We start from the raw sequence: 24,353 nt of genomic DNA on the forward strand, positions 1-24,353 counted from the left end.
TGCTGGGTAGTTGATGTGGTAGGCTTGTTTGAAGAGATGGGTTTTCAAAGCGCGCTTGAATAGGTCAGGGCTAGGTATCAGTCTGATCGCCTGGGGAAGTGCATTCCAGAGAGCTGGAGCAGCACGAGAGAAGTCTTGGAGGCAGAGGTGCGAGGTTCGGATTACAGGGGATGTTAGTCGTAAGGTCATTTGTAGAACGGAGGGCACGTGTAGGGCGATAGACAGAGATGAGAGAGGAGATATAAGGCGGTGCAGAACAGTGGAGAGCTTTGTGGGTGAGAGAGATGAGTTTATACTGGACCCTGTAGCGAATAGGTAGCCAGTGTAATGACTGGCACAAGATGGAGGCATCGGTGAAGCGGCTGGACAGAAATATGACCCTGGCTGCCGCATTCAAGATGGATTGGAGAGGAGAAAGTTTGGTAAGAGGGAGACCGATCAGAAGAGAGTTGCAGTAGTCCAGGCGAGAATGAATAAGAGCGACAGTAAGAGTCTTAGCAGTTTCAAAGGTGAGAAAAGGTCGGATTCTGGAGATGTTTTTAAGATGCAGGTGACAAGAGCGACTGAGTGATCGGATGTACGGAGTAAAGGAAAGTTCAGTGTCGAATATGACCCCAAGACAGCGGGCATGCTGCTTGGGAGTTATGGTTGAACCCATATATTTAATGACAAAAGTCTGATCCACAAAATGGATGAGAATAGGATATGCCCCGGGTCTCATGGACCGAACACACGGATCAGTTTTTAAAACTCTGTGTTCAGATCAATGGTCAGTGTATTGTCTGAGAAAAAGTAAAATAATACACTAAAATGTTGAAAAAAAAACTGCAAAAGCAGGAGTGTATCTGCTACACATACCAGGCTAAAAGGGATTTATCTCAGCGCCTGCAAGGTGGTAGTATAGTTTGGTATTAATAACAGTGGTTATACCAAAAAGGAGATTTTTGTGTACTCACCGTAAAATCTCTTTCTCTTAGCCTTTAATTGGGGGACACAGAACCTTGGGTGTTATGCTGCTGTCCACTAGGAGGCGACACTATGCATAATCTGAAAAAGATTAACTTTGGCTCCTCCTCTGCAGTATACACCCCTGGACGGCGTCAGCCTTCTCCAGTTTTGTGCCAAAGCATAAGGAGGAACGTAACCAAATAACATAACCATGCCTGTAAGAAGGCTACTATGTACGAGCTCAAAGAACAATATGAGAACTCAACAGGAAACAACGGCCCGTAAGGGCAACAGGGTGGAGCTGTGTCCCCCAATTAAAGGCTAAGAGAAAGAGATTTTACGGTGAGTACACAAAAATCTCCTTTACTCTGTCGCCTAATTGGGGGACACAGAACCTTGGGACGTCCCAAACCAGTCCCTGGGTGGGAAGCAGTGGACGAATATTGTGCTGACAGTCCCCTAGACTTGGGGTACTGCCGCCTGCAGAACCAGTCTACCCAGGCTCGCATCCGCTGAGGACTGGGTATGAACACTGTAGTGTTTCGTAAACGTGTGTAGGCTAGTCCAAGTGGCCGCCTTGCACACTTGTTGTGCCGAAGCCTGATGCCGAATGGCCCAGGAGGCCCCTACTGCCCGTGTAGAGTGTGCCGTGATACCGGCCGGAAGAGGGGAACTGTTAAGTCGGTAGGCCTCATGTATGGTGGACCTGATGCACCTGGCAAGGGTAGCCTTGGAAGCCGGCAACCCCTTGCGACTACCTTCCGGAAGAATGAAGAGGGAATCAGATTTCCGGAAAGGTGCAGTCCTGGACACGTAAATCCGCAATGCTCTGACAAGGTCAAGCGTATGCAGAGCCTTCTCCACTCTATGAACCGGAACCGGGCAAAGGGAAGGCAGTGAAATCTCTTCATTAAGGTGAAAGTTGGACACAACCTTCGGAAGGAAGGATGGTACCGTGCGGAGAACCACCTTGTCCTGGTGGAAGGCTAGGAAAGGCCGTCTGCAGGAAAGTGCTGACAATTCCGACACTCTGCGTAACGAGGTGATCGCCACTAGAAAAACCACTTTCTGAGACAGAATGGAGAGTGGAACTCCTCTAAGAGGTTCGAAGGGTGGAGCTTGCAATGCTGTCAGGACCAGATTGAGGTCCCACGTATCCAGCGGACGTTTGTAGGGAGGAACCAATCGGGAAACTCCCTGGATGAAAGTCCTTACTTGCGGTTTAATAGCAATGCGCTTTTAAAAAAGGACTGAAAGCGCCGACACCTAACTCTTAAGCGAACTTAAGGATAGCTTGGCATCTAGGCCCGATTGAAGAAAACCTAGTACCTTCGGGAGGGAATAAGGGAGTGGGACTTGTCCATGAGATTCGCACCAAGAAAAGAAAGCTCTCCAGGTACGATAAAAGAGCTTGGCGGAGGCAGGCTTCCTTGCCCTGATCATAGTTGCAATGACTGCCGGTGAAAAACCTGCCTGGGTTAGAATCCAGGTTTCAAGGGCCATGCCGTCAAATTGAGAGCCCCTGAATTCTGGTGGAAGAACGGACCTTGAGACAGAAGGTCGTGACGGTCGGGTAGACGCCAGGGGGCGTCTGCCGTAAGTTGCACGATGTCGGCGTACCAAGTACGTCTGGGCCAGTCTGGCGCGATGAGGATGGTCGGAACTCCCTCTTGCTTGATCTTCCTCACGACCCTGGCGATTAGGGGGAGGGGTGGAAAAATGTACAGGAGTCGGAACTGGGACCAGTCCTGGACCAGGGCATCCGCTCCGAGCGACCGCGGGTCGTGTGTCCTGGCCATGAAATTGGGGACCTTGGTATTGAGATGGGATGCCAAGAGGTCCACATCCGCGGTTCCCCAGCGTTGACAGATCTGGTAAAAAATCTCGGGATGGAGAGACCACTCCCCCGAGTCCATTCCTTGCCTGCTGAGGAAGTCGGCTTCCCAGTTTTCTACACCCGGAATGTGTACCGCAGAAAGTACCGACCTTGTGTCTTCCGCCCAGCGGAGGATATGAGCCACTTCTCTCATCGCCTGGGCGCTGCGGGTCCCGCCTTGGTGGTTCACGTATGCCACAGCCGTGGCATTGTCCGACTGTATCCGTATGTGCGAGGCTGCAAGCAAGTGATGAAATGCTCTCAGTGCCAAGAGAATGGCCCTGATTTCCAGAACATTGATAGGCAATGTCACTTCCCTGGGTGACCACTTGCCCTGTGCCCTGTGATGTAGGTGCACCGCCCCTCAGCCTGTCAGGCTTGCATCGGTAGTCAGGATCTTCCATTGTCCTGAGAGGAATGGCTTCCCTCGTGTAAGCGAGTTTGGTTTGAGCCACCAATGCAGGGACCTCCTGGTTGATGACGTCAACCTGAACTCCCTGTCGAGGGAGAGAGGGTTCCTGTCCCAAGATCTGAGTATGGCTAGTTGAAGGACCCTGAGGTGAAACTGGGCAAATGGCACTGCCTCTATTGCTGCTGCCATCCTGCCAAGGATTCTCATGGCAAACCGGAGAGATCAAGGAGGACTGCGAAGGAGTGTGCGAACTCCCAGACGGATGGCCAGTGTCTTGTCCTTGGGAAGGAGCACCAGGCCCCTGGCGGTGTTGAATACCATTCCCAGGAATGTTAGAGTCCGAGTTGGGATGGTCGACGATTTCTGTAGGTTGACTAGCCATCCCAGGCGACTCAGAGTGTCTAGAGTGATTGAGACACTGACCTCGCAGTCTTTGAAAGTGGGAGACTTGACGAGGAGGTCGTCCAGGTACGGGACGACTAGGATGCCTCTTGAGTGCAGGACGTCCATGGTGGCCGCCATGACTTTGGTGAACGTTCTTGGAGCCGTGGCGAGTCCGAACGGAAGGGCGACAAACTGGTAGTGGTTTTGGTTGACTGCGAACCTGAGAAACCTCTGGTGGGCGGGAGCAATTGGTATGTGGAGATACGCATCCTGTATGTCTATGGAGGCGAGGTATTCTCCCTGCTCCATGGATGCAATGATGGACCGGAGGGACTCCATGCGGAAATGACGGACCCGTACGTAATTGTTGAGCTGTTTTAGGTCCAGTATGGGTCGGACGCCGCCTCCTTTCTTGGGGACTACGAACAAATTTGAGTAGAATCCTCGGAATCTCTTGTTCGCGGGAACCGGCACCACAACTCCTGATTGAAGGAGAGAGGAAACCGCTTGGTGGAAAACACGAGCCTTTTCTGGTGGTGTTGGAGGAACAGAAAGGAAGAACCGGTTCGGTGGAACGGAAGTGAACTCTATCTTGTATCCGGAAGACACTATTTCCCTGACCCACCTGCTTTCTGTAATAGGCAGCCAGACTTGCTGAAAGAGTAAAAGTCGGCCGCCTACTGGTGGGGTGTCTTCCGGAGGTCTCGAGTCATGATGAAGTGAAGTTCTGAGGTTTTCCTCCCTTGGGTTTCGCTTGGCCTGCTTTCGACTGCCAAGCCCTGTCCGGTCACTGCTGCGTCCGTGGGTTGTCTCTGCGTGGAGAACGGTTGCGGTTTTGCACTGGGCGCGAAACGGACCAGCCTGAGGAATTCCGAAAGGATCGGAATCGCGTCTGGTTTCTTCGTTTAAACGTGCGTTTCGGTTTTAGTTGAGGGAGAGAGGTACTCTTACCCCCAGTGGCATTGGCTATCATGGTGTCCAGCTTTTCGCCGAAAAGTCTTCCAGTAATATACGGAAGTCGCGTGAGGGACTTCTTTGAGGCCGCATCCGCTTTCCATTCTCGCAGCCAGAGGATGCGTCGGATCGTGATGGCGTTAGATGCTATTCCCGCTACACCTCTGGCGGAATCCAGGGCTGCATGAATCATGTAGTCTGCTACCACTGCCATCTGGACCGCTTGGTCCGAGAGTTCAGGATTAGAAGCCTGAAGACCCTCCTGTAGTTTTTTGGCCCAAGCCAGGATGGCCTTGGCTGCCCAAACTGAAGCAAATGCAGGGCCCAGAGAGGCGCCTGCCGCTTCGAAAATAGAACGAGCCATGCGTTCTACTTGCCGGTCTGCTGCGTCCCTGAGGGTTGAGCTATCCAGCAGAGAGAGTAAAGTCTGCGCTGCTAGCCTAGAAACCGGAGGGTCCACTTCAGGTGGATCTGTCCATTGTTTGGTGTCTTTCTGTGGGAAGGGGTACTTCGCTTCCAAATATTTGCGATTAGCGGATTTTTTGTCAGGCTGCGCAAACTGTTTGGTAAGTATTTTCTCAAACTCATCGTGATTAGGGAAGACCTTAGGTGGTTTTTGAACACTTTCGAAGCAAATCCTATGTTCTGGGACTTCCGGGGGCGACTCTGGAATTTTTAGCACCCGATGAATGGCAGAGATTATGTCCTCAACTAGCGCTGTATTGCTAGGGGGAGAAGGTACCACGGACCTGACCGTTTCATTATCTGAGTCGGAGTCACAGATGCCCTCCGAATCCTGTGCCTCGCTAAGGTGATCCCTGGAGGGCGACCTGGGGCGGGGGTCTTCTGTGGTGGGGGATCCCTGTGGTAAATTGCACTGTCTGTCTGTGGCAGGGGACTGCCCAGGAGACCTGGAATGACGCTGTCTCTCCCTAGAGGGGGACGACCTTGTGCTACAGTGCGACTTAGGTGATCGAGACCTGTGGGTCCGCTTACGTCTGTGAGAGTCGGAAGCAGCATGTTCCTGAGACAAGCTGTCCGTTTGCTGTGTACCGTCTATAGCCGGGGCCCGACTCTGCAAAGCTTGCAGTAATGTAGCAGTTAGGTTGTCTATGGACTGTGACATAGACCGAGACATCTGAGTTGCCCATTCCGGCGTGGCCTGTGACACTGAAGCATCAGTAGGGACTCCCTGGGGTTCTGACCCAGAGTTCTGGATGCAGTCCCGGCAGTGCGGATACGTGCTGCCACTAGGGAGCGTGGCTTTGCAGGCTGTACAGAATGCATAGAAACATTCCTGCCTGGTTCTCTTCCTTGAGCCCGGCATAGTGCACAGAGGCTGGCTATAAGGGATTGTACAGGGGTGGCTACGCAGAGGGAACCCACAGAAAGCCTTATAGGAAGTATAGATTCACAGCTGAGTAATGAAAACCCAGCTGTGAGCTTACCCCACCGGTGTGCCCCTAGGTCCAGCGCCGACAGATCCAAGTTCTGTGCCCCCCGGAGACCGCTGTGATGCTCCTCTCCTGGATCTCATCCAGAAAAAATGGCCACCGGGGCTCTGAGGAGAGGGAGGAGGGGGCAGAGAGCTGAAAAGGGCGCGCTGGGCTGTGTAAAAACGTGCCCTTTCTGCTTCAATCCGCCCCTTCTATGACACTCCAGCGTGTCATTTTGGTCATCCGGGGGGGCGGGCCAGGGGGCGGGGAAAAGGCGGCGGCTTCAGCTAGGCCGAAGCCGCGGCCTAAATTAGAAGCCTGATGCCCAGGAGGGCTCCAGAGCGGCGCGGTAGTCCGGGAGGGGGGGGCGGATTTGTACCAGACCCCCCCAGAATGGTCGACTGGATAGCGGTGGGGGTAGCAGGGGTAGCGGTTTTTGTATGGGGTGCCCCTGAAGCGCTATGGAGCCGCTGCTGTTGCAGAGACAGGGATGCAGAAAAACCCTGTCTCTGCTGTGCCATCCAGTCCGCACCCTCCCCCGGCCCCAACAGGATCCCTCAGCCAGCCTGGGGTCCCTGGAAGCTGCGAAATGCTGCCTGATCTCCGACCCTACCTGAGGCGTCTCAACCTAATACCCCCTGCGGGGGATTAGGGAGGGTGCGTCTGTCACCGTCAGGGGGTCTTCATCCTCGCCTCAACCTCAACCCAGACCCCTTAAAGGGGTTGGGGAAGGAGGGGGGTCTCGACCTCGAACCAGGACCCGAGGGACTGGGGAGGGAGCGACATGGGGAAAAACCACCTCGACCTCAACCGGGTACCCCTAATAGGGGACCGAGGAGGGAGCCATGCCGGGAGTCTCGCTGGAGACCCACTTTTCTTCATCTGTATTTCCGTGAAAAAAAAGGAAAAAAACGGAAGAAAAAAGGTGTGCCTCCTTGCGGACAGCAAGTGGACAGCAGCATAACATCCAAGGTTCTGTGTCCCCCAATTAGGCGACAGAGTAAGATTATTCATATCTCCCAAACATAGTAGACAAGACAGTGCTCATATGGTTACTAATTCTATGACTATTACAAATATATATTTTTTTAAATAGAAACAAAAATATTCAAGTATGAACATGATTTTCTCTTTAGTAGAACAATAGCCTAAAGGTCAGACATTAACCCCTTAGTGACAGAGCCAATTTGGTACTTAATGACCAAGCCAATTTTTATAATTCTGACCACTGTCACTTTACGGGGTTATAACTCTGGAACGCTTCAACGTAATCCCACTGTTTGAGACTGTTTTTTCGATATATATTGTACTTCATGTTAGTGGTAAAATGTCTTTGATATAACTTGTGTTTAATGAAAAAATTTTTTTTGCAAATTTCAAACAATTTTTGTACCCTTAAATTAGAGTCACATTGCACAAAATAGTTAATAAATAACTTTTCCCACATGTCTACTTTACATCAGCACAATTTTGGAAACAACTTTATTTTTTTTGTTAGGACGTTATAAGGGTTAAAAGTAGATTTCTCTTTTTTCCAACAAAATTTACTTTTCCACAATGCGATTCAGCAGCGGAAAAATCCGCAGCATGGGCACAGCAACTGCGGAATCCCATAGGATTGCATGGGATGCGTTATATTAGCTTTTTTTTAAGCTTAAAAAACGCAACGTGGGCACACAGCCTGATATAGTATCTATCACAGTGATTAAAATGAATCAATAGGAAAAATTTCCTATTGTTGCCGGGTGCTGGCTGGCAGATCTTGGCAGCATGCGCCCACCATTTTTTTCCCCCAGAAGAAGACGCTGGTGGCCGTGGGGGATGAAGGAGGGTCCAGGGACACCGAGGAGGGTACCGGGAGGGGGGGGGAAATCGGGGGACCCCATTTTTTCTCGCCTCTGATGTGCGATCACATCAGAGAAATTAAATGGGAAATCTGATTTTTTTTTTTTTTTTGCGGTCACCGTTAACGGCGGCCTCAAAAAAAAAAAAAGAAACAACCCTGCCGAGACCCTGGAGAAATTATGTCTGCGGATGGATACCTGGCCTTGGTATTTCCCTTGTCAGATCTGTAAACTTGTAAAGAGCTGGATATTGACTTAAAGGGCCACTTAATATGGTGGTAATGGTGGTTTCCGAAAGGAGCCACCCCTTGGCTGGGTCCTTCCCTGCAGGAAGATCTGGCTAGTCCCGTGTTTGAGACTCTTAAATGAGGCTCCACGGACTTCATTTGCATATTCGTATTTCCCAGGGAGCATTGCATCTAGGATTTCACTGTGTTTGAGCACCTTTGCTGGCTGCCGCAGTGTTTTCTTTCACTGGTCTCCCTGAGGTCAGTGATTGTTTCGTGATCCTGGAGAAATTATGACTCTGGGGGGCGCTATACACTTATTTCTCAGTGCCAATAAGGAATAAGTACCCTTAACGGCCGCCGTTAAAAAGCGTGTTGGCGGTCGTTAAGGGGTTAAAGTTATTAAATTCTTCATGTGTCTAGACGAAAACACCAAAGATATACTAATTGAATATACTGAAACAGCACAGATGTAATTCACATACAGCAACACAGACGAAACCGTCTCCTTCCACATTAATCCAGTTTTAGGCGATTCACATACAGTAGTTTATGTGGAATTGACTCTTTTTGCTATCAGGGTTTTCAAATTACACAAAAGGTCTACATTTGTTGTTGGGGAATTTATCCCCCCTCACAGTTCAAAAGCAAATGTCAATGAATAGCAGAATTATTGCATGCCACTATCCTGGAGCAGCTTCAACTAATCCAAATAATCTATGCTTGCTTTATGACACTGTATACACATCTTCACTGCTTTATTCCAAGATCAATAAAAACAGTGCAGCAAACTTCAAGCACCTATGTCATTGTGAGATGGGGGTTTTCAGGTTGCTGCACTCTACTGATTTTATTATAGAGCACTAAGCACTTCATAAACAGGCAAATGCATTACAAATAACAAGTACACAATAAAAATTATATTATGTAGCAAAATAAAAAAAGCTACATTCGGTGTACAGGGTCTTATAATAAAGACCTTTCTGCAAAACTACCAGAACCGCACCACTTATGTAAGTTGATGATATACGTAATCATTAGAAACATTTACAAACAATAAAATTGCATGCACGTACAATGTAATGCTAAAAGAGTTACTAGATATTTCCATTGTCTCACACTTTCTGGTATTGGTGTATGTTATATAAGCATAGCTTTATACTATACATAAACGTCAAAGCAAATTATAAAATCACTTCCAAAAAATAGAAAGTTAAACACGAAGGTCTAAAAAAAAAAAAAAAAAAAAAAAAATGACCACAAACCCAAACCCCAAAATGTAAGTAGCCTTACTTTAGCAAGAACTTCTGGTGAAACTTCTTCATCAAGTGACCACAGTTTGCCATTCTTATCACCATTGGTCTGTAGATGAATAATATTTTTTAGTCAATTTCTCCTTTTTGAATTGTAAATAAATCAATAATACAACAATGGTTGACTGGAGAAGTCTTACCCGATCATTCATGAGCAGATCTTTCACAATGAAGTTTGCCACAACTGATTTCATTGGTGAAGCAAACTGATCAGGTGCCAACATGGAAATGTGACCGAGCGATACTAGAGGCGTTACTAACTGCTCTGGTACATCGGCATTGAGACTTCGGCTGAGGGGCTACAACAAGAACAGAGTACAAGAGGAAATATTGTCAGAAAAAACTTCATATGTTTGGGTTGTGTTATAGCAACGTTACGCTGCAAATTCTAGCTTGTCTTCTTTAATGGCATGTGATGCTACATCGTTATATATTTTCTGAAAGTAGACACCTGGAACATTGTGAAAAAGTCACCATGCACTTTACAAGCTTGCAATTTTTAATCAAATAGTTACATGTTTAACCCTAGCAGAGTCTTAAGGTTTAAACACCTCTCAAATAGTTTCAAATGAAGTTAAACATTTGACCAAAGATGCTGGGAGTGATGTTCAATTTCATATTCTCAATCTTAGTACTGTATAAAAAGAACCCAACACAAACAAAAATGTGACAGGAACCAGATATCTTGTCTGATTGGTAAATGGGGTGACAACATGAAGACAAGTTCCAGTTTGAGATCAGTGGAGGCTGCATAAAAATAATGACAGCAAAAGGCTGTAATTCCTTCTGACTCAAAACCGGGAAACAAAACTTGATGCTGTGCTTCCACTTTGAACCCCATGATATGCCCCAAATATTGCCCAAAGAATAATGAACTTGTTATAATTGAATAATAGGGATTTTTGTGAACTCACCGTAAAATCCTTTTCTTCGAGCCAATCATTGGGGGACACAGAGACAGTGGGCGTTATGCTGCTTGCCACTAGGAGGACACCAAGTAAACCAGAAAAAAAAGTTAACTCCTCCCCTGCAGTATACACCCTCTCGCTGGATGAGATTTCTCCAGTTCGGTGAAAAAAGCGGCAGGATTCCTGAATCGCCAAGCGAAACCACCTGGCTAGCGTTGCTTTTGAAGCGGTTAGACCCTTCCTATGCCCCTCTGGAAGTATAAACAGGGCATCTGACTTGCGGAAGGGAGCCGTCCGCGAGATGTACCGTCTCAGAGCCCTAACCACATTCAGGGTGTGGAGGGCCTTCTCAATGCGATGGACTGGCACCGGACAAAAGGAAGGCAAAACGATTTCCTCGTTGAGATGGAAAGAGGAGACGACCTTGGGCGGGAAGGAAGGATGGGGACATCCTGAGAACTGCCTTGTCCTGATGAAAATTCAGGAACGGAGAACGGCATGACTGGGACGCCAATTCCGAAACTCGTCTAACTGACGTAATTGCCACTAGAAAGACCACCTTCCAAGAGAGGATGTCCTCCAGCGGTTCGAAAGGAGCCTCCTGTAAGGCCCCGAGAACCAGTTTAAGGTCCCATGATTCCAATGGCCTTCCATAAGGAGGCACCACACGGGAAACTCCCTAAATGAACGTCTTGACCTGAAGTTTGGTGGCAATTTTGCATTGGAAAAGCACTGACAAGGCCGAAATTTGGCCCTTGAGTGAGCTAAGCACAAGGTCTGACTTTAATCCGGATTGAAAGAATTCCAATATGGCCGGAATGGAAAACACCAGAGGGGATCGACCAAGATCCTTGCACCACGAAAAGGTTTTCCAGGTACGGTGATAGATGCGCATGGACACAGGCTTCCAAGAACTAATCATGGTGGAAATTACGTCATGAGAGAACCCAGCCTGTGCTAAAATCCAGGATTCATCGGCCACGCCGCCAAAGACAGGGCCCCGGAGTTCTGGTGGTAAATCGGGCCCTGTGATAATAGATCCAAGTGATCTGGAAGTCGCCAGGGGACGTCGGCGACTAGTTGTATTAGTTCTGCGTACCATGCTCGGCGCGGCCAATCTGGCGCGACTAGGATCACTGGTACTCCCTCCACTCTGATCATCTTCATGACCCTCGGAAGCAAGGGAAGAGGGGGAAAGATGTATGGGAGCCAGAACCGGTGCCATGGCAGAACTAGGGCGTCCGCTCCGATGGTGCACGGATCGCGCGATCGGGCAATGAACCGAGGAACCTTGTTGTTTCGTCTTGAGGCCATGAGATCCACACCCGGAGTCCCCCAATGATGACAAATCTGTTGAAAGACTTCCAGATGAAGAGACCACTCCCCCGAGGCAATGCCTTGGCGACTGAGAAAATCTGCCGCCCAATTTTCTACGCCCGGGATGTGGATTGCTGAGATGGATGAATGGTTGGTCTCGGCCCAATGGAGGATGTGACTCACTTCGTGCATGGCCATCCTGCTCCGGGTACCTCCCTGGCGGTTGATATACGCTACAGCCGTGGCTGGATCCTGATGAGGTGTCCTGCGAGGAGATGGTGGAAACTCCGTAGCGCTAATCTGATCGCTCGTATCTCCAAAATGTTGATGGGGAGACGTGACTCTCGGGTTGACCAACGACCCTGTGCCGTGTGATGACGAAAGACCGCACCCCAGCCGAGAAGACTTGCGTCAGGGGTTACTACCAACCATCTTACTGGGAGAAAAGACCTCCGTTGATTCAGGGAGGACCTCAGTGTCCACCACCTGAGAGTGTGCCTGACTCGCAGGGACAGAAGGGTCCGCCGGTCCACGGAGAACGGGTTCTTGTCCCAAGCTAACAGCAATGCATGTTGTAACGGACGGAGATGGAACTGTGCCAATGGAACTGCTTCCAACGCAGCCACCATCTTTCCGAGAACTCTCATGCTGAAAAGAATGGAGTGAGAAACCGGTCGGGAAAGAGTCCGCGCTGCCTGTTGTAAGGCTTGGGTCTTTTCTGGAGGGAGAATGACCAACCGGCGGGAAGTGTCCAAGATCATTCCTAAAAAGGAAATCTGCTGAGCCGGTTTTGTAAAAGACTTTTCGAAGTTTATCTTCCATCCCAGGCGAGAAAGTGTATTTACTGTTATATCCACGGATTCCTCGCAGGCTGTAAGGGACGGACCATTGATGAGCAAGTCGTCCAGATACGGTAACACCACTACTCCCAGAGAGTGGAGAATGGCCATGGCAGCCACCATGACCTTGGTAAAGACTCTAGGGGCGGTGGCGAGTCCGAAGGGCAAGGCAACGAACTGGAAGTGTTCCTCGTAAATTGCAAAACGCAGGAACTGCTGGTGGGACGGGCAATTCGGAATGTGAAGTTAAGCGTCCTTGATGTCGATGGATGCTAGTAACACTCCTTTTTCCATGGAAGCGACAACTGATCGGAGAGATTCCATTCGGAATCGCCGTACCTTAAACTGTTTTAACAGTTTGAGATCCAGAATGGGCCGCATCGTCCCGTCCTTTTTTGGAACCACAAAAAGGTTTGAATAAAAACCCCTGAACCTTTCATGATGAGGGAGAGGAATGATAACTCCGTCCCTTAGCAAAGCCTAAACAGCCCAAAGGAAGGCTCTTGTCTTTTTCTTGGGGGGACAGGAAGGGAAAAACTGAGTTGGACGGGGAGAAGAAAATTCTATCTTGTATCCGGAGGACACCAGCTCCCTGATCCACTTTTCATGGACGACCGCGAGCCATGTGTGGCTGAAGGAAAGTAGGCGACCGCCTACTTTGTCGGTGTCCGCCGGATACCGCAACAAGTCATTGGGTAGAAGATCTATGAGATCTGGCTCCCCTAGATCCAGATGCCCTAGGCCTGGGTTTCCAAGAGCGGTTAGGTCTGTATGAGAACGACCTGATCCGGAAGAGAAGGTAGAGGAGAACCAACCGGAATTGTTGCGAAAAGGTCGAAAACGCGTCGGCTGTTGGTTGCGAAACGGCCGAACAGCCTTTTGTTGAGGAAGGAATTTACTTTTTCCCCCGGTAGTATCAGAAATGAGCTGGTCCAGTTTCTCTCCAAAAAGACGACCAGTTTGAAAGGGGAGAGAAGTCAACGATCTTTTAGATGTGGCATCCGCCCGCCAGTCGCGGAGCCATAGGGCTCTTCTAATGGAGATCGCATTAGCGGCAGCAGCATCAAAAGAAGCGTCCACTACAAAGTCCGATGCGTGAGTTATCTGCCTGGCAACAGTGGTTGCCTCCGGAGGAAGATTGGTGCCCTGGAAGTAATCAAGACTTCTGCCCAGGCGGCCACTGCCTTAGCGACCCAAATTACCGCCAAAGACTGAAAATTCGCCGCTCCTGAAGCTTCAAAAACTGAGCGGGCAAGGTAGTCAATTTGACGATCGGAGGGATTTCTGACTGAGGAGCCCTCAGAAACGGATAGGAGCGTTTTAGAAGCAAGACGAGATACAGGAGGGTCCATCGGAAGGGACTGTAACCAATCCTTCATTAGGTCTGGATCAAAAGAGAATTTAGCCTCAGTAGACCTTTGCCCTGGGAACCGCTTATGTGGCCGATCCCTGTGTTTCTGGACAATTTCCTTAAACTACGGATGGCTGGCAAAAAACCTGTGCACACGCTTGGTTTTCTTAAATGAGATAGGGTGTGCTGGAGCGGGAATATTTTCCTCATCCAACTTCAGAATCCTGTTGACTGATTCTATAAGAGAATCAAGCGACTCTTGATCAGTTGGGGGATTCTGAGGGACTGACGTGTCAGATTCGAAATCCGAGTCGTGCTCGCTGTGAACCTCAGGAGAGGGAGAGCGAGAGACAGGAGTCGTCGATGCTGAGGCGCGAACAGGACTAGGGGACGTGTCATGGGTCCGCTTTCTAGAGACCTGACCATCCCTTGAACAAGTACGGCCCCTGCTGGTGGACGGTTCCCGGCCGACGCCAGAGCCCTCGTTGGGAGGCAAGGACGCTTTCTGACTTAAAGAGTCCTCCCGGAGGGAGAATATAGCCTGGGTCAGAGACTCCACTGACCGTGACAGGGTCGCAGCCCATTCAGGGGTACAGGAAGCCCGTCAGCAGAGGCGGCGAGGGGCGTTTGAGCGCAGGCCGGGTCGCAGTCCGTGCATAACGGCGCTAGCATGGGCGGCACTATTCAAATTGCGGCCTAGCAGGCCGGAAAAGCCTGGGACTAAATTTTTGGCCTACCCGCGGTAAGCACCGAGAGTGGGGGGGCCGCCGGTGCACCGCCGCTGACGCTAAGTCAGCGCTTCTCCCGGGGACCAGAACCCAACCCCACACCTCTACTCCAGTGCTCAGGCAGGCCGCGCTGTCCGAGGCCATCCATACAGGTCTTCTGATCCTCCTGGGCTGATATAGCAGAGCTGGAGTTCTTAAAGGGGTATATGCTCATTCGAATCTCCCTATGACAGGGGGATGGAGAGCTATGGGGCTGATTCAGGGTATTCGGAAGTGCTGTTCCAGTCTTCTCCATTGCACTCCATGCGCCAGCCCTCTTATCCGTGGATTACCGGGACCGTAAGGATCATGGCCATCATCCCCAGAGGAATCAGCCTCAATCATCGCAGCAAAGTGTACAGGGAGGTATACTCCGCGTGTGCTTGCCTGTTGTTGGTTCGGGTGAGAGCGGGCCGTAGAAAGGAACCGTCGCCCCCTTCACTCCGTTAGTTAAAAAATAAAAATTGACAGAAAATTCAAAATTAAAATAGAAACAGTGGGGTCTGAAGCCAGACCCAAGTGCCTCCTATAGACACTAAGCAAGAACTGGAGAAATCTCATCGAGCGAGAGGGTGTACACTGCAGGGGAGGAGTTAAGTTTTTTCCGGTTTACTTGGTGTCCTCCTAGTGGCAAGCAGCATAACACCCACTGTCTCTGTGTCCCCCAATGAGGTGTAGGAGAAATTTAGAGAACCACTCCCAAGAAAGGTTTTAGGTGAGAAAACCTGTCTAAACGTGTTGTGTAATGCAATAAAATAATTACAGATTGCAGTCTTCCCTGGTTTTCCAGCACCGCTCCTCTCATCGCTCAAGTGATTAAAGTTACAACTCGCAAGATCACAAAGTGTTTAAAGGAGAACCGGAAGTCGCATTTACACTAAACACTCTGTAGCTTCATTGTGTTGTTCCATAGGCTTACACTGTAAAAGTGACTTTGAGTTCACACATAAATCCCGGTGTGATCCAGTGAGTAGGAATTTAAGTCACATGAGCAACAAGATGATCGGCGCAGCACTGAAACCTGGGGAAGACTGTGATCGGCGACTATTTTATTACACTTACATTACCCAACACATATTTAGGTAGGTTTAGGACATTAAACATTTTTTGGGAGTGCTTCCATAGTATGATGCCATTATACTTTTTGACACGGAAAGCATAAATTTGACTATAGTACTAAGTACATGTTTCCATTCAAATCTAAGAGCTTTGAACATGCAGAAAAACAAATATTTTATTTAAAAAAAACACAGCTTTACTTGTAATTAACTATTTTGAACAAAAAACTAAATTACCTCAAATATCTGAGCAAGTTGCACTTCTTTATTGGAGAATATAGAATGGATGCAGTGTACAGCCTGCTTTGCTTGATGAGGCGTTCCCCTCTTTGCCTTCTGATGCAAAATTGGAATAAGTGTCCTATTAAATCACAAATTTAGCAAATTAATATTGCAGTTTGAGTGTTAGAAACCCCAAAATGTAAGATTGAAAAATTGTATCAAAGTCTTAATACAAGTGTTCTACAAATCGGTAAGCTCTGCATTTTATGTGGACCTAAGGCTACAGTATAGTGCAAACCCACATATTGAGTGAGCAGTCCCAGAATGGTGATTTTATTAAATATAAATTGTCAAACGTGCACAGATGGACCACAGTGCCCCCAATAGGGCTCAGCTTACTAGGAAAAGTTGGGCCTGAGCTATCAGATTGTGGGAATCTGGCACGCATCCCTTCTGCACAAACTATATTTCCTTTTCTCGTTTCCTTCATTGGGGACACAGGAACCATTGGAAGTCCTAAAGCAGTTCTAATGGGTGGGAAATTAAATGTATCTCGCAAATAGAAAAATAGTCCATGAGACAGTAGGTTGAACCACAGCTGGCTGTGAAGTCTATACTGGATCATCTGATATTCTACCTTGCTTGTGCAGAAATGACGGAAGAATAGTTCAGAGATCCAGTGCTTGCACAGAAGAAGAGATTCTGCTGCATCCAGCAGTATGGAACTGGTTACGGGAGAAAGACTCTTCCCCTGGAATGTAAAAGAGCCCCGACATCAGCCATGAACCAGTCACATATCGAAAAAAAGCTCAGATGAAGGAGTGTGGTGACCAGAAAGCTTTACTTATGGGGTTCTAACATTTTTTTTTTTCTTGTATTTTATTAAAAAAAAAACTCCAAAAAAGAAACCGCTTTAATTACGGCCAGAGTAACCAGTTTAAAAAATAATTATTATAATTTCCTAAAAAAGGATACCATATATACTCGAGTATAAGCCAAGGCATTTAATTTTGTACTAAAAAACTGGGAAAACGTATTGACTCAAGTATAAGCTGGGTTATGCATTGTCGCCTCATCCCTGTCCTTGCAGGCATGGCTCTTCATCCCCGTCCTTGCAGGCATGGCTCTTCATCCCCATCCCTGTCTGCATGGCTCCTCATCCCTATCCTTGAATGCATGCCCCCCCTCATGAGAAAAGCATAAAACAAAACCTACTTACCTTCACTGCGCGCCCTCGCAGCATCTTTTCTTCCGGCTTCCAGCAGCCAGGCGATCATGTGACCCAGCTCATTAATGTAATGGATATTCACCTCGCTCCACTCACTGTGGACACGTGATCGCTCATCTGCAGGAAGCCGGGACAGGATGCTGTGAGGTTGTAATAGTTTGTAATAGGTTGTAATAGGAAAGTAATAGTTTTTTTTGTTTGTTTTTTTTACAGCTGCTGGAAGCTGGCGGCTGTGGCTGTGCGCGCTAGAAGAGAAATTAATATTCATACCCAGTGCAGTGACTATTAATTTCTCTTTAGCAGCGGGTACAGTTACAGCGGCTGGCTCCTGCCTCCTCCTGTGACCCGCCAGCTTCTGGGACCACCACTCATGTATAATAAAATGTGCTGAAAAACTCGGCCTACACACAAGTAAATACAGCATATAAAAATTCAGACAAGGTACACTGTATACTGGACTGGATTTTAATTCCAGAAGCGATGAAATAAGGAGAGCAATCATCAAACATTGGCCTATTCTTCTATTTGATAAGACTATCTCCACATTTGTAGGCCCAGAACCCACATTTTATCTTTGACTCAAAAGGTCCAACATGGGGGTGTACAAAGTGTGGTGTGTAAAAATATTGCGACTATGAAGTGTGCCAAATAAAAAAAAATTATAAAACATACACAATTACACACAGTATTAGCTTCACCATGAAGCGGATATATATCATGCCACATGCCCTAGCGGTCTCATTTACGTTGGCATGACAACACGGGAACTGCGCAGGAGAGTACTGGAGCATGTCCTGGACATAGAGGGAGCAAACTCGAAAACAGACATTCAAAAATTGAAGCCCATACCACGTCACGTTAGCTCAACACACAAGTGACCCCACAGGTTTGGTGGTTAAAGGTATAAACAGTTTACATTGGTCCTCGGGGGGGGGGGGGGGGGGGGAGTTACATACTCTTTCTGCCCATATAAATTATAACATTATAGTCCCTCTGCCCTGGCGGCATGTGCCTCATACCTTTATTATTTTTGATGCTGTCTAAGTTTCTGGACCGATTGTTTTTGTGAAGACTATTTTATTGTTTATTGTTCTATTTTTATATTTGGTATTGTGTCGTTTGTTGCCACTTGTGTAGGGTGTCTCTCATTCTTCTGCTTAGGCCTGTTTCACAAACACTTTTTGATGTCAGTTGTAATCAGTGAAAATGACGGAAAATGGATCCGTCGAGAGAGAGGGAGAGAATTTTTCCCGATCCCGGAACAGCATTCAGGGTTAAAAATGTTCCCGGAGCAAAGCTTCTGGGCATGCGCAGTTCAAAATAGTGGACCGTCAACAAAAAAACAAAAAACGTTGCAGAGTCAGTCTCATCCGCCCGGGAGATGGTAAAATTTTGGCGGATCTGTCAAAAAAACGGGTGTGACGGATGACCGTCAGTCAAGATCCGCCACTAATGTTAGTCTAAGGGGGGGAAAACGGATCCGCCCCTTTTTTGGCGTATCCGTTTTTTTCCGGAAATTGGCGTATTTTGACTGACGCCAAAAAAAATGAAGTGTGAAACAGGCCTTACCTTACCTGAGTTTGCTGGTACATTATACCAATAGAATAATGGACATATTTAAAGAAACTCTGAATATTCTATCTTAATATATGACAGGGGTTGAACTTGAACTTTAACCCTGCTGTTATGTCGGTCAAAAACGACCGATTTTGAACTTTAATATTTATTAAAATATTCAAGATGCGGTTCTGAAACTTGTGGTTGATTGACCTTTCCTCATTTGAGGGGTTCTTACTATGGCTACTTTTTTTTTTTTTGTTTACTTTTTGCGTCACAATTTTTTATACACTTGTACTGTTCGGTCAAAAAAGGAGATTTTTGTGTACTCACCGTAAAATCTCTTTCTCTTAGCCTCTAATTGGGGGGACACAGAACCATGGGTGTTATGCTGCTGTCCACTAGGAGGCGACACTATGCATAATCTGAAAAAGATTAACTTTGGCTCCTCCTCTGCAGTATACACCCCTGGACGGCGTCAGCCTTCTCCAGTTTTGTGCCAAAGCATTAGGAGGAACATAACCAAATAACATAACCATGCCTGTAAGAAGGCTACTATGTACGAGCTCAAAGAACAATATGAGACCTCAACCGTAAACGGCCCATAAGGGCACCAGGGTGGGAGCTGTGTCCCCCAATTAGAGGCTAAGAGAAAGAGATTTTACGGTGAGCACACAAAAATCTCCTTTACTCTGTCGCCTCATTGGGGGACACAGAACCATGGGACGTCCCAAAGCAGTCCCTGGGTGGGAAGCAATGGACGAATATTGTGCTAGCAGGTCCCTAAATTTGGGGCACTGCCGCCTGCAGAACCAGTCTACCCAGGCTCGCATCCGCTGAGGACTGGGTATGAACACTGTAGTGTTTCGTAAACGTGTGTAGGCTAGTCCAAGTGGCCGCCTTACACACTTGTTGTGCCAAAGCCTGGTGCCGAATGGCCCAGGAGGCCCCTACTGCCGGTGTAGAGTGTGCCGTGATACCGGCCGGAAGAGGGGAACTGTTAAGTCGGTAGGCCTCATGTATGGTGGACCTGATGCACCTGGCAAGGGTAGCCTTGGAAGCCGGCAGTCCCTTGCGACTACCTTCTGGAAGAATGAAGAGGGAATCAGACTTCCGGAAAGGTGCAGTCCTGGACACGTAAATCCGCAATGCTCTGACGAGGTCAAGCGTATGCAGAGCCTTCTCCACTCTATGAACCGGAACCGGGCAAAGGGATGGCAGTGAAATCTCCTCATTGAGGTGAAAGTTGGACACAACCTTCGGAAGGAAGGATGGTACCGTGCAGAGAACCACCTTGTCCTGGTGAAAGGCTAGGAAAGGCCGTCTGCAGGAAAGTGCTGACAATTGCGACACTCTGCGTAACGAGGTGATCGCCACTAGAAAAAACACTTTCTGAGACAGAATGGAGAGTGGAACTCCTCTAAGAGGTTTGAAGGGTGGAGCTTGCAATGCTGTCAGGACCAGATTGAGGTCCCATGTATCCAGCGGACGTTTGTAGGGAGGAACCAATCGGGAAACTCCCTGGATGAAAGTCCTTACTTGCGGTTTAGTAGCAATGCGCTTTTGAAAAAGGACTGAAAGCGCCGACACCTGACTCTTAAGCGAACTTAAGGATAGCTTGGCGTCTAGACACGATTGAAGAAAACCTAGTACCTTTGGGAGGGAATAAGGGAGTGGGACTTGTCCATGAGATTCGCACCAAGAAAAGAAAGCTCTCCAGGTACGATAATAGATCTTGGCGGAGGCAGGCTTCCTTGCCCTGATCATAGTCGCAATGACTGCTGGTGAAAAACCTGCCTGGGTTAGAATCCAGGTTTCAAGGGCCATGCCGTCAAATTGAGAGCCCCTGAATTCTGATGGAAGAACGGACCTTGAGACAGAAGGTCGTGACGGTCGGGTAGACGCCAGGGGACGTCTGCTGTAAGTTGAACGATGTCGGCGTACCATGTACGTCTGGGCCAGTCTGGCGCGATGAGGATGGTTGGAACTCCCTCTTGCTTGATCTTCCTCACGACCCTGGAGATTAGGGGGAGGGGTGGAAAAATGTACAGGAGTCGGAACTGGGACCAGTCCTGGACCAGGGCATCCGTTCCGAGCGACAGCGGGTCGTGTGTCCTGGCCATGAAATTGGGGACCTTGGCATTGAGATGGGATGCCATTAGGTCCACCTCCGGGGTTCCCCAGCATTGACAGATCTGGTAAAAAATCTCGGGATGGAGAGACCACTCCCCCGAGTCCATTCCTCGCCTGCTGAGGAAGTCGGCTTCCCAGTTTTCTACACCCGGAATGTGTACCGCAGAAAGTACCGACCTCGTGTCTTCCGCCCAGCGGAGGATATGCGCCACTTATCTCATCGCCTGGGCGCTGCGGGTCCCGCCTTGATGGTTCACGTATGCCACAGCCGTGGCATTGTCCGACTGTATCCGTATGTGCGAGGCTGCAAGTGATGAAAGGCTCTCAGTGCCAAGAGGATGGCCCTGATTTCCAGAATATTGATGGGCAATGTCACTTCCCTCGGTGACCACTTGCCCTGTGCCCTGTGATGTAGGTGCACCGCCCCCCAGCCTGTCAGGCTTGCATCGGTAGTCAGGATCTTCCATTGTCCTGAGAGAAAGGGCTTCCCTCGTGTAAGCGAGGTTGGTTTGAGCCACCAATGCAGGGACCTCCTGGTTGACGACGTCAACCTGAACTCCCTGTCGAGGGAGAAGGGATTCCTGTCCCAAGAGCTGAGTATGGCTAGTTGAAGGACCCTGAGGTGAAACTGGGCAAATGGCACTGCCTCTATTGCTGCTGCCATCCGGCCGAGGACTCTCATGGCAAACCGGAGAGATCGAGGAGGACTGCGAAGGAGTGTACGAACTCCCAGACGGATGGCCAGTGTCTTGTCCTTGGGAAGGAGCACCAGGCCCCTGGAGGTGTCGAATAACATTCCCAGGAATGTTAGAGTCTGACTTGGGATAGTCGTCGATTTCTGTAGGTTGACTAGCCATCCCAGGCGACTCAGTGTGTCTATTGTGATTGAGACACTGACCTCGCAGTCTTTGAAAGTGGGAGACTTGATGAGGAGGTCGTCCAGGTACGGGATGACTAGAATGCCTCTTGAGTGCAGAACGTCCATGGTGGCCGCCATGACTTTGGTGAACGTTCTTGGAGCCGTGGCGAGTCCGAACGGAAGGGCGACAAACTGGTAGTGGTTTTGATTGACCGCGAACCTGAGAAACCTTTGGTGGGCGGGGGCAATTGGTATGTGCAGATACGCATCCTGTATGTCTATGGAGGCAAGGTATTCTCCCTGCTCCATGGATGCAATGATGGACCGGAGGGACTCCATGCGGAAGTGACGGACCCGCACGTAATTGTTGAGCTGTTTTAGGTCCAGTATGGGTCAGACGCTGCCTCCTTTCTTGGGGACTACGAACAGATTTGAGTAGAACCCTCGGAATCTCTCGTTCGCGGGAACCGGCACCACAACTCCTGCTTGAAGGAGAAAGGAGACCGCTTGGTGGAAAGCACGAGCCTTGTTTGGTGGTGTTGGAGGAATAGAAAGGAAGAACCTGTTCGGTGGAGCGGAAGTGAACTCTATCTTGTATCCGGAAGACACTATTTCCCTGACCCACCTGTCTTCTGTAATAGGCAGCCAGACTTGCTGGAAGAGTAAAAGTCGGCCGCCTACTGGTGGTGTGTCTTCCGGAGTTCGTGAGTCATGATGAAGCGAAGTTCTGAGGTTTTCCTCCCTTGGGTTTCGCTTGGCCTGCTTTAGACTGCCAAGACCTGTACGGTCGCTGCTGCGTCCGTGGGTTGTCCCTGCGTGGAGAGCGGTTACGGTTTTGCGCTGGGCGCGGGACGGACCAGCCCAAGGAATTCCGAAAGGATCGGAATCGCGTCTGGTTTCTTCGTTTAAACGTGCGTTTCGGTTTTAGTTGAGGGAGAGAGGTACTCTTACCCCCAGTGGCATTGGCTATCATTGTGTCCAGCTTTTCGCCGAAAAGTCTTCCAGTAATATACGGAAGTCGCGTGAGGGACTTCTTTGAGGCCGCATCCGCTTTCCATTCTCGCAGCCAGAGGATGCGTCGGATCGTGATGGCGTTTGATGCTATTCCCGCTACACCTCTTGCGGAATCCAGGGCTGCATGAAGCATGTAGTCTGCTACCACTGCTATCTGGACCGCTTGGTCCGAGAGCTCGGGATTTGAAGCTTGAAGACCCTCCTGTAGTTTTTTGGCCCAAGCCAGGATGGCCTTGGCCGCCCAAACTGAAGCAAACGCAGGGCCCAGAGAGGCGCCTGCCGCTTCGAAAATAGAACGAGCCATGCGTTCTACTTGCCGGTCTGCTGCGTCCCTGAGGGTTGAGCTATCTGGCAGAGAGAGTAAGGTCTGCGCTGCTAGCCTAGAAACCGGGGGGTCCACTTCAGGTGGATCTGTCCATTGTTTGGTGTCTGTCTGTGGGAAGGGGTACTTCGCTTCCAAATATTTGCGATTAGCAAATTTTTTCTCAGGCTGCGCAAACTGTTTGGTAAGTATTTCCTCAAACTCATGGTGATTAGGGAAGCCCTTTGGTGGTTTCTGAACACTTTCGAAGCAAATCCTATGTTCTGGGACTTCCAGGGCCGACTCTGGAATTTTTAGCACCCGATGAATGGCAGAGATTATGTCCTCAACTAGCGCTGTATTGCTAAGGGGAGGAGGTACCACAGACCTCTCCGTTTCGTTATCTGAGTCGGAGTCACAGATGCCCTCCGAATCCTGTGCCTCACTAAGGTGATCCCTGGAGGGCGACCTGGGGCAGGGGTCTTCTGTGGTGGGGGATCTCTGTGGTAAATTGCACTGTCTGTCTGTGACAGGGGACTGCCTAGGAGACCTGGAATGACGCTGTCTCTCCCTGGGGGGGGGGGGACGACCTTGTGCTATAGGCCGACTCAGGTGATCGAGACCTGTGGGTCCGCTTACGTCTGTGAGAGTCGGAAGCAGCATGTTCCTGAGACAAGCTGTCCGTTTGCTGTGTAACGTCCATAGCCGGCGCCCGACTCTGCAGAGCTTGCAGCAATGCGGCGGTTAGGTTGTCTATGGACTGTGTCATAGACTGTGACATCTGAGTTGCCCATTCCGGTGAGGCCTGTGACACTGAAGCGTCAGTAGGGACTCCCTGGGGTTCTGACCCAGAGTTCTGGATGCAGTCCCGGCAGTGCGGTTACGTGCTACCACTAGGGAGCGTGGCTTTGCAGGCTGTGCAGAATGCATAGAAACATTCCTGCCTGGTTCTCTTCCTTGAGCCCAGCATAGTGCACAGAGGCTGGCTACGCAGAGGGAACCCACAGAGAGCCTTCTAGGAAGTATGGATTCACAGCTGAGTAATGAAAACCCAGCTGTGAGCTTACCCCACCGGTGTGCCCCTAGGTCCAGCGCCGACAGATCCTAGTTCTGTGCCCCCCGGAGGCCGCTGTGTGCTCCTCTCCTGGATCTCATCCAAAAAAAATGGCCACCGGGACACTGAGGAGAGGGAGGAGGGGGCGGAGAGCTGAAAAGGGCGTGCTGGGCTTGTAAAAACGCGCCCTTTCTGCCTCAATCCGCCCCTCTATGACACTCCAGCGTGTCATTTTAGTCATCCGGGGGGCGGGGAAAAGGCGGCGGCTTCGGCTAGGCCGAAGCCGCGGTCTAGATTAGAAGCCTGATGCCCAGGAGGGCTGCAGAGCGGCGCGGTAGTCCGGGAGGGGGT

The 24,353-nt window shown here is 49.3% G+C and overlaps 1 protein-coding gene across 11 annotated transcripts in view; it reads right to left on the reverse strand.

The window, feature by feature from the left end:
* The window catches only part of PDS5A (PDS5 cohesin associated factor A), a 219,225-nt gene that overhangs the window by 64,613 nt on the left and 130,259 nt on the right, over positions 1 to 24,353 (reverse strand). For all 11 annotated transcript variants that reach the window (XR_012227056.1, XR_012227057.1, XM_073561102.1 and 8 more), the window contains exons 20-22: positions 15,872 to 15,995; positions 9,535 to 9,693; positions 9,375 to 9,443 (exon numbers count right to left, since the gene is read on the reverse strand). Coding sequence is in view for 9 of the 11 variants with exons in the window: in XM_073561102.1 (XP_073417203.1) it covers positions 9,375 to 9,443; positions 9,535 to 9,693; positions 15,872 to 15,995 (352 nt within the window). In the remaining 2 variants the exon portion in view is untranslated. The remainder of the gene's footprint in view (positions 1 to 9,374; positions 9,444 to 9,534; positions 9,694 to 15,871; positions 15,996 to 24,353) is intronic.

Source organism: Dendrobates tinctorius, unplaced genomic scaffold (assembly GCF_039654945.1).
Source record: "Dendrobates tinctorius isolate UK_male_01 unplaced genomic scaffold, ASM3965494v1 ptg000314l, whole genome shotgun sequence".
NCBI classification, from domain to species: Eukaryota; Metazoa; Chordata; class Amphibia; order Anura; family Dendrobatidae; genus Dendrobates; species Dendrobates tinctorius.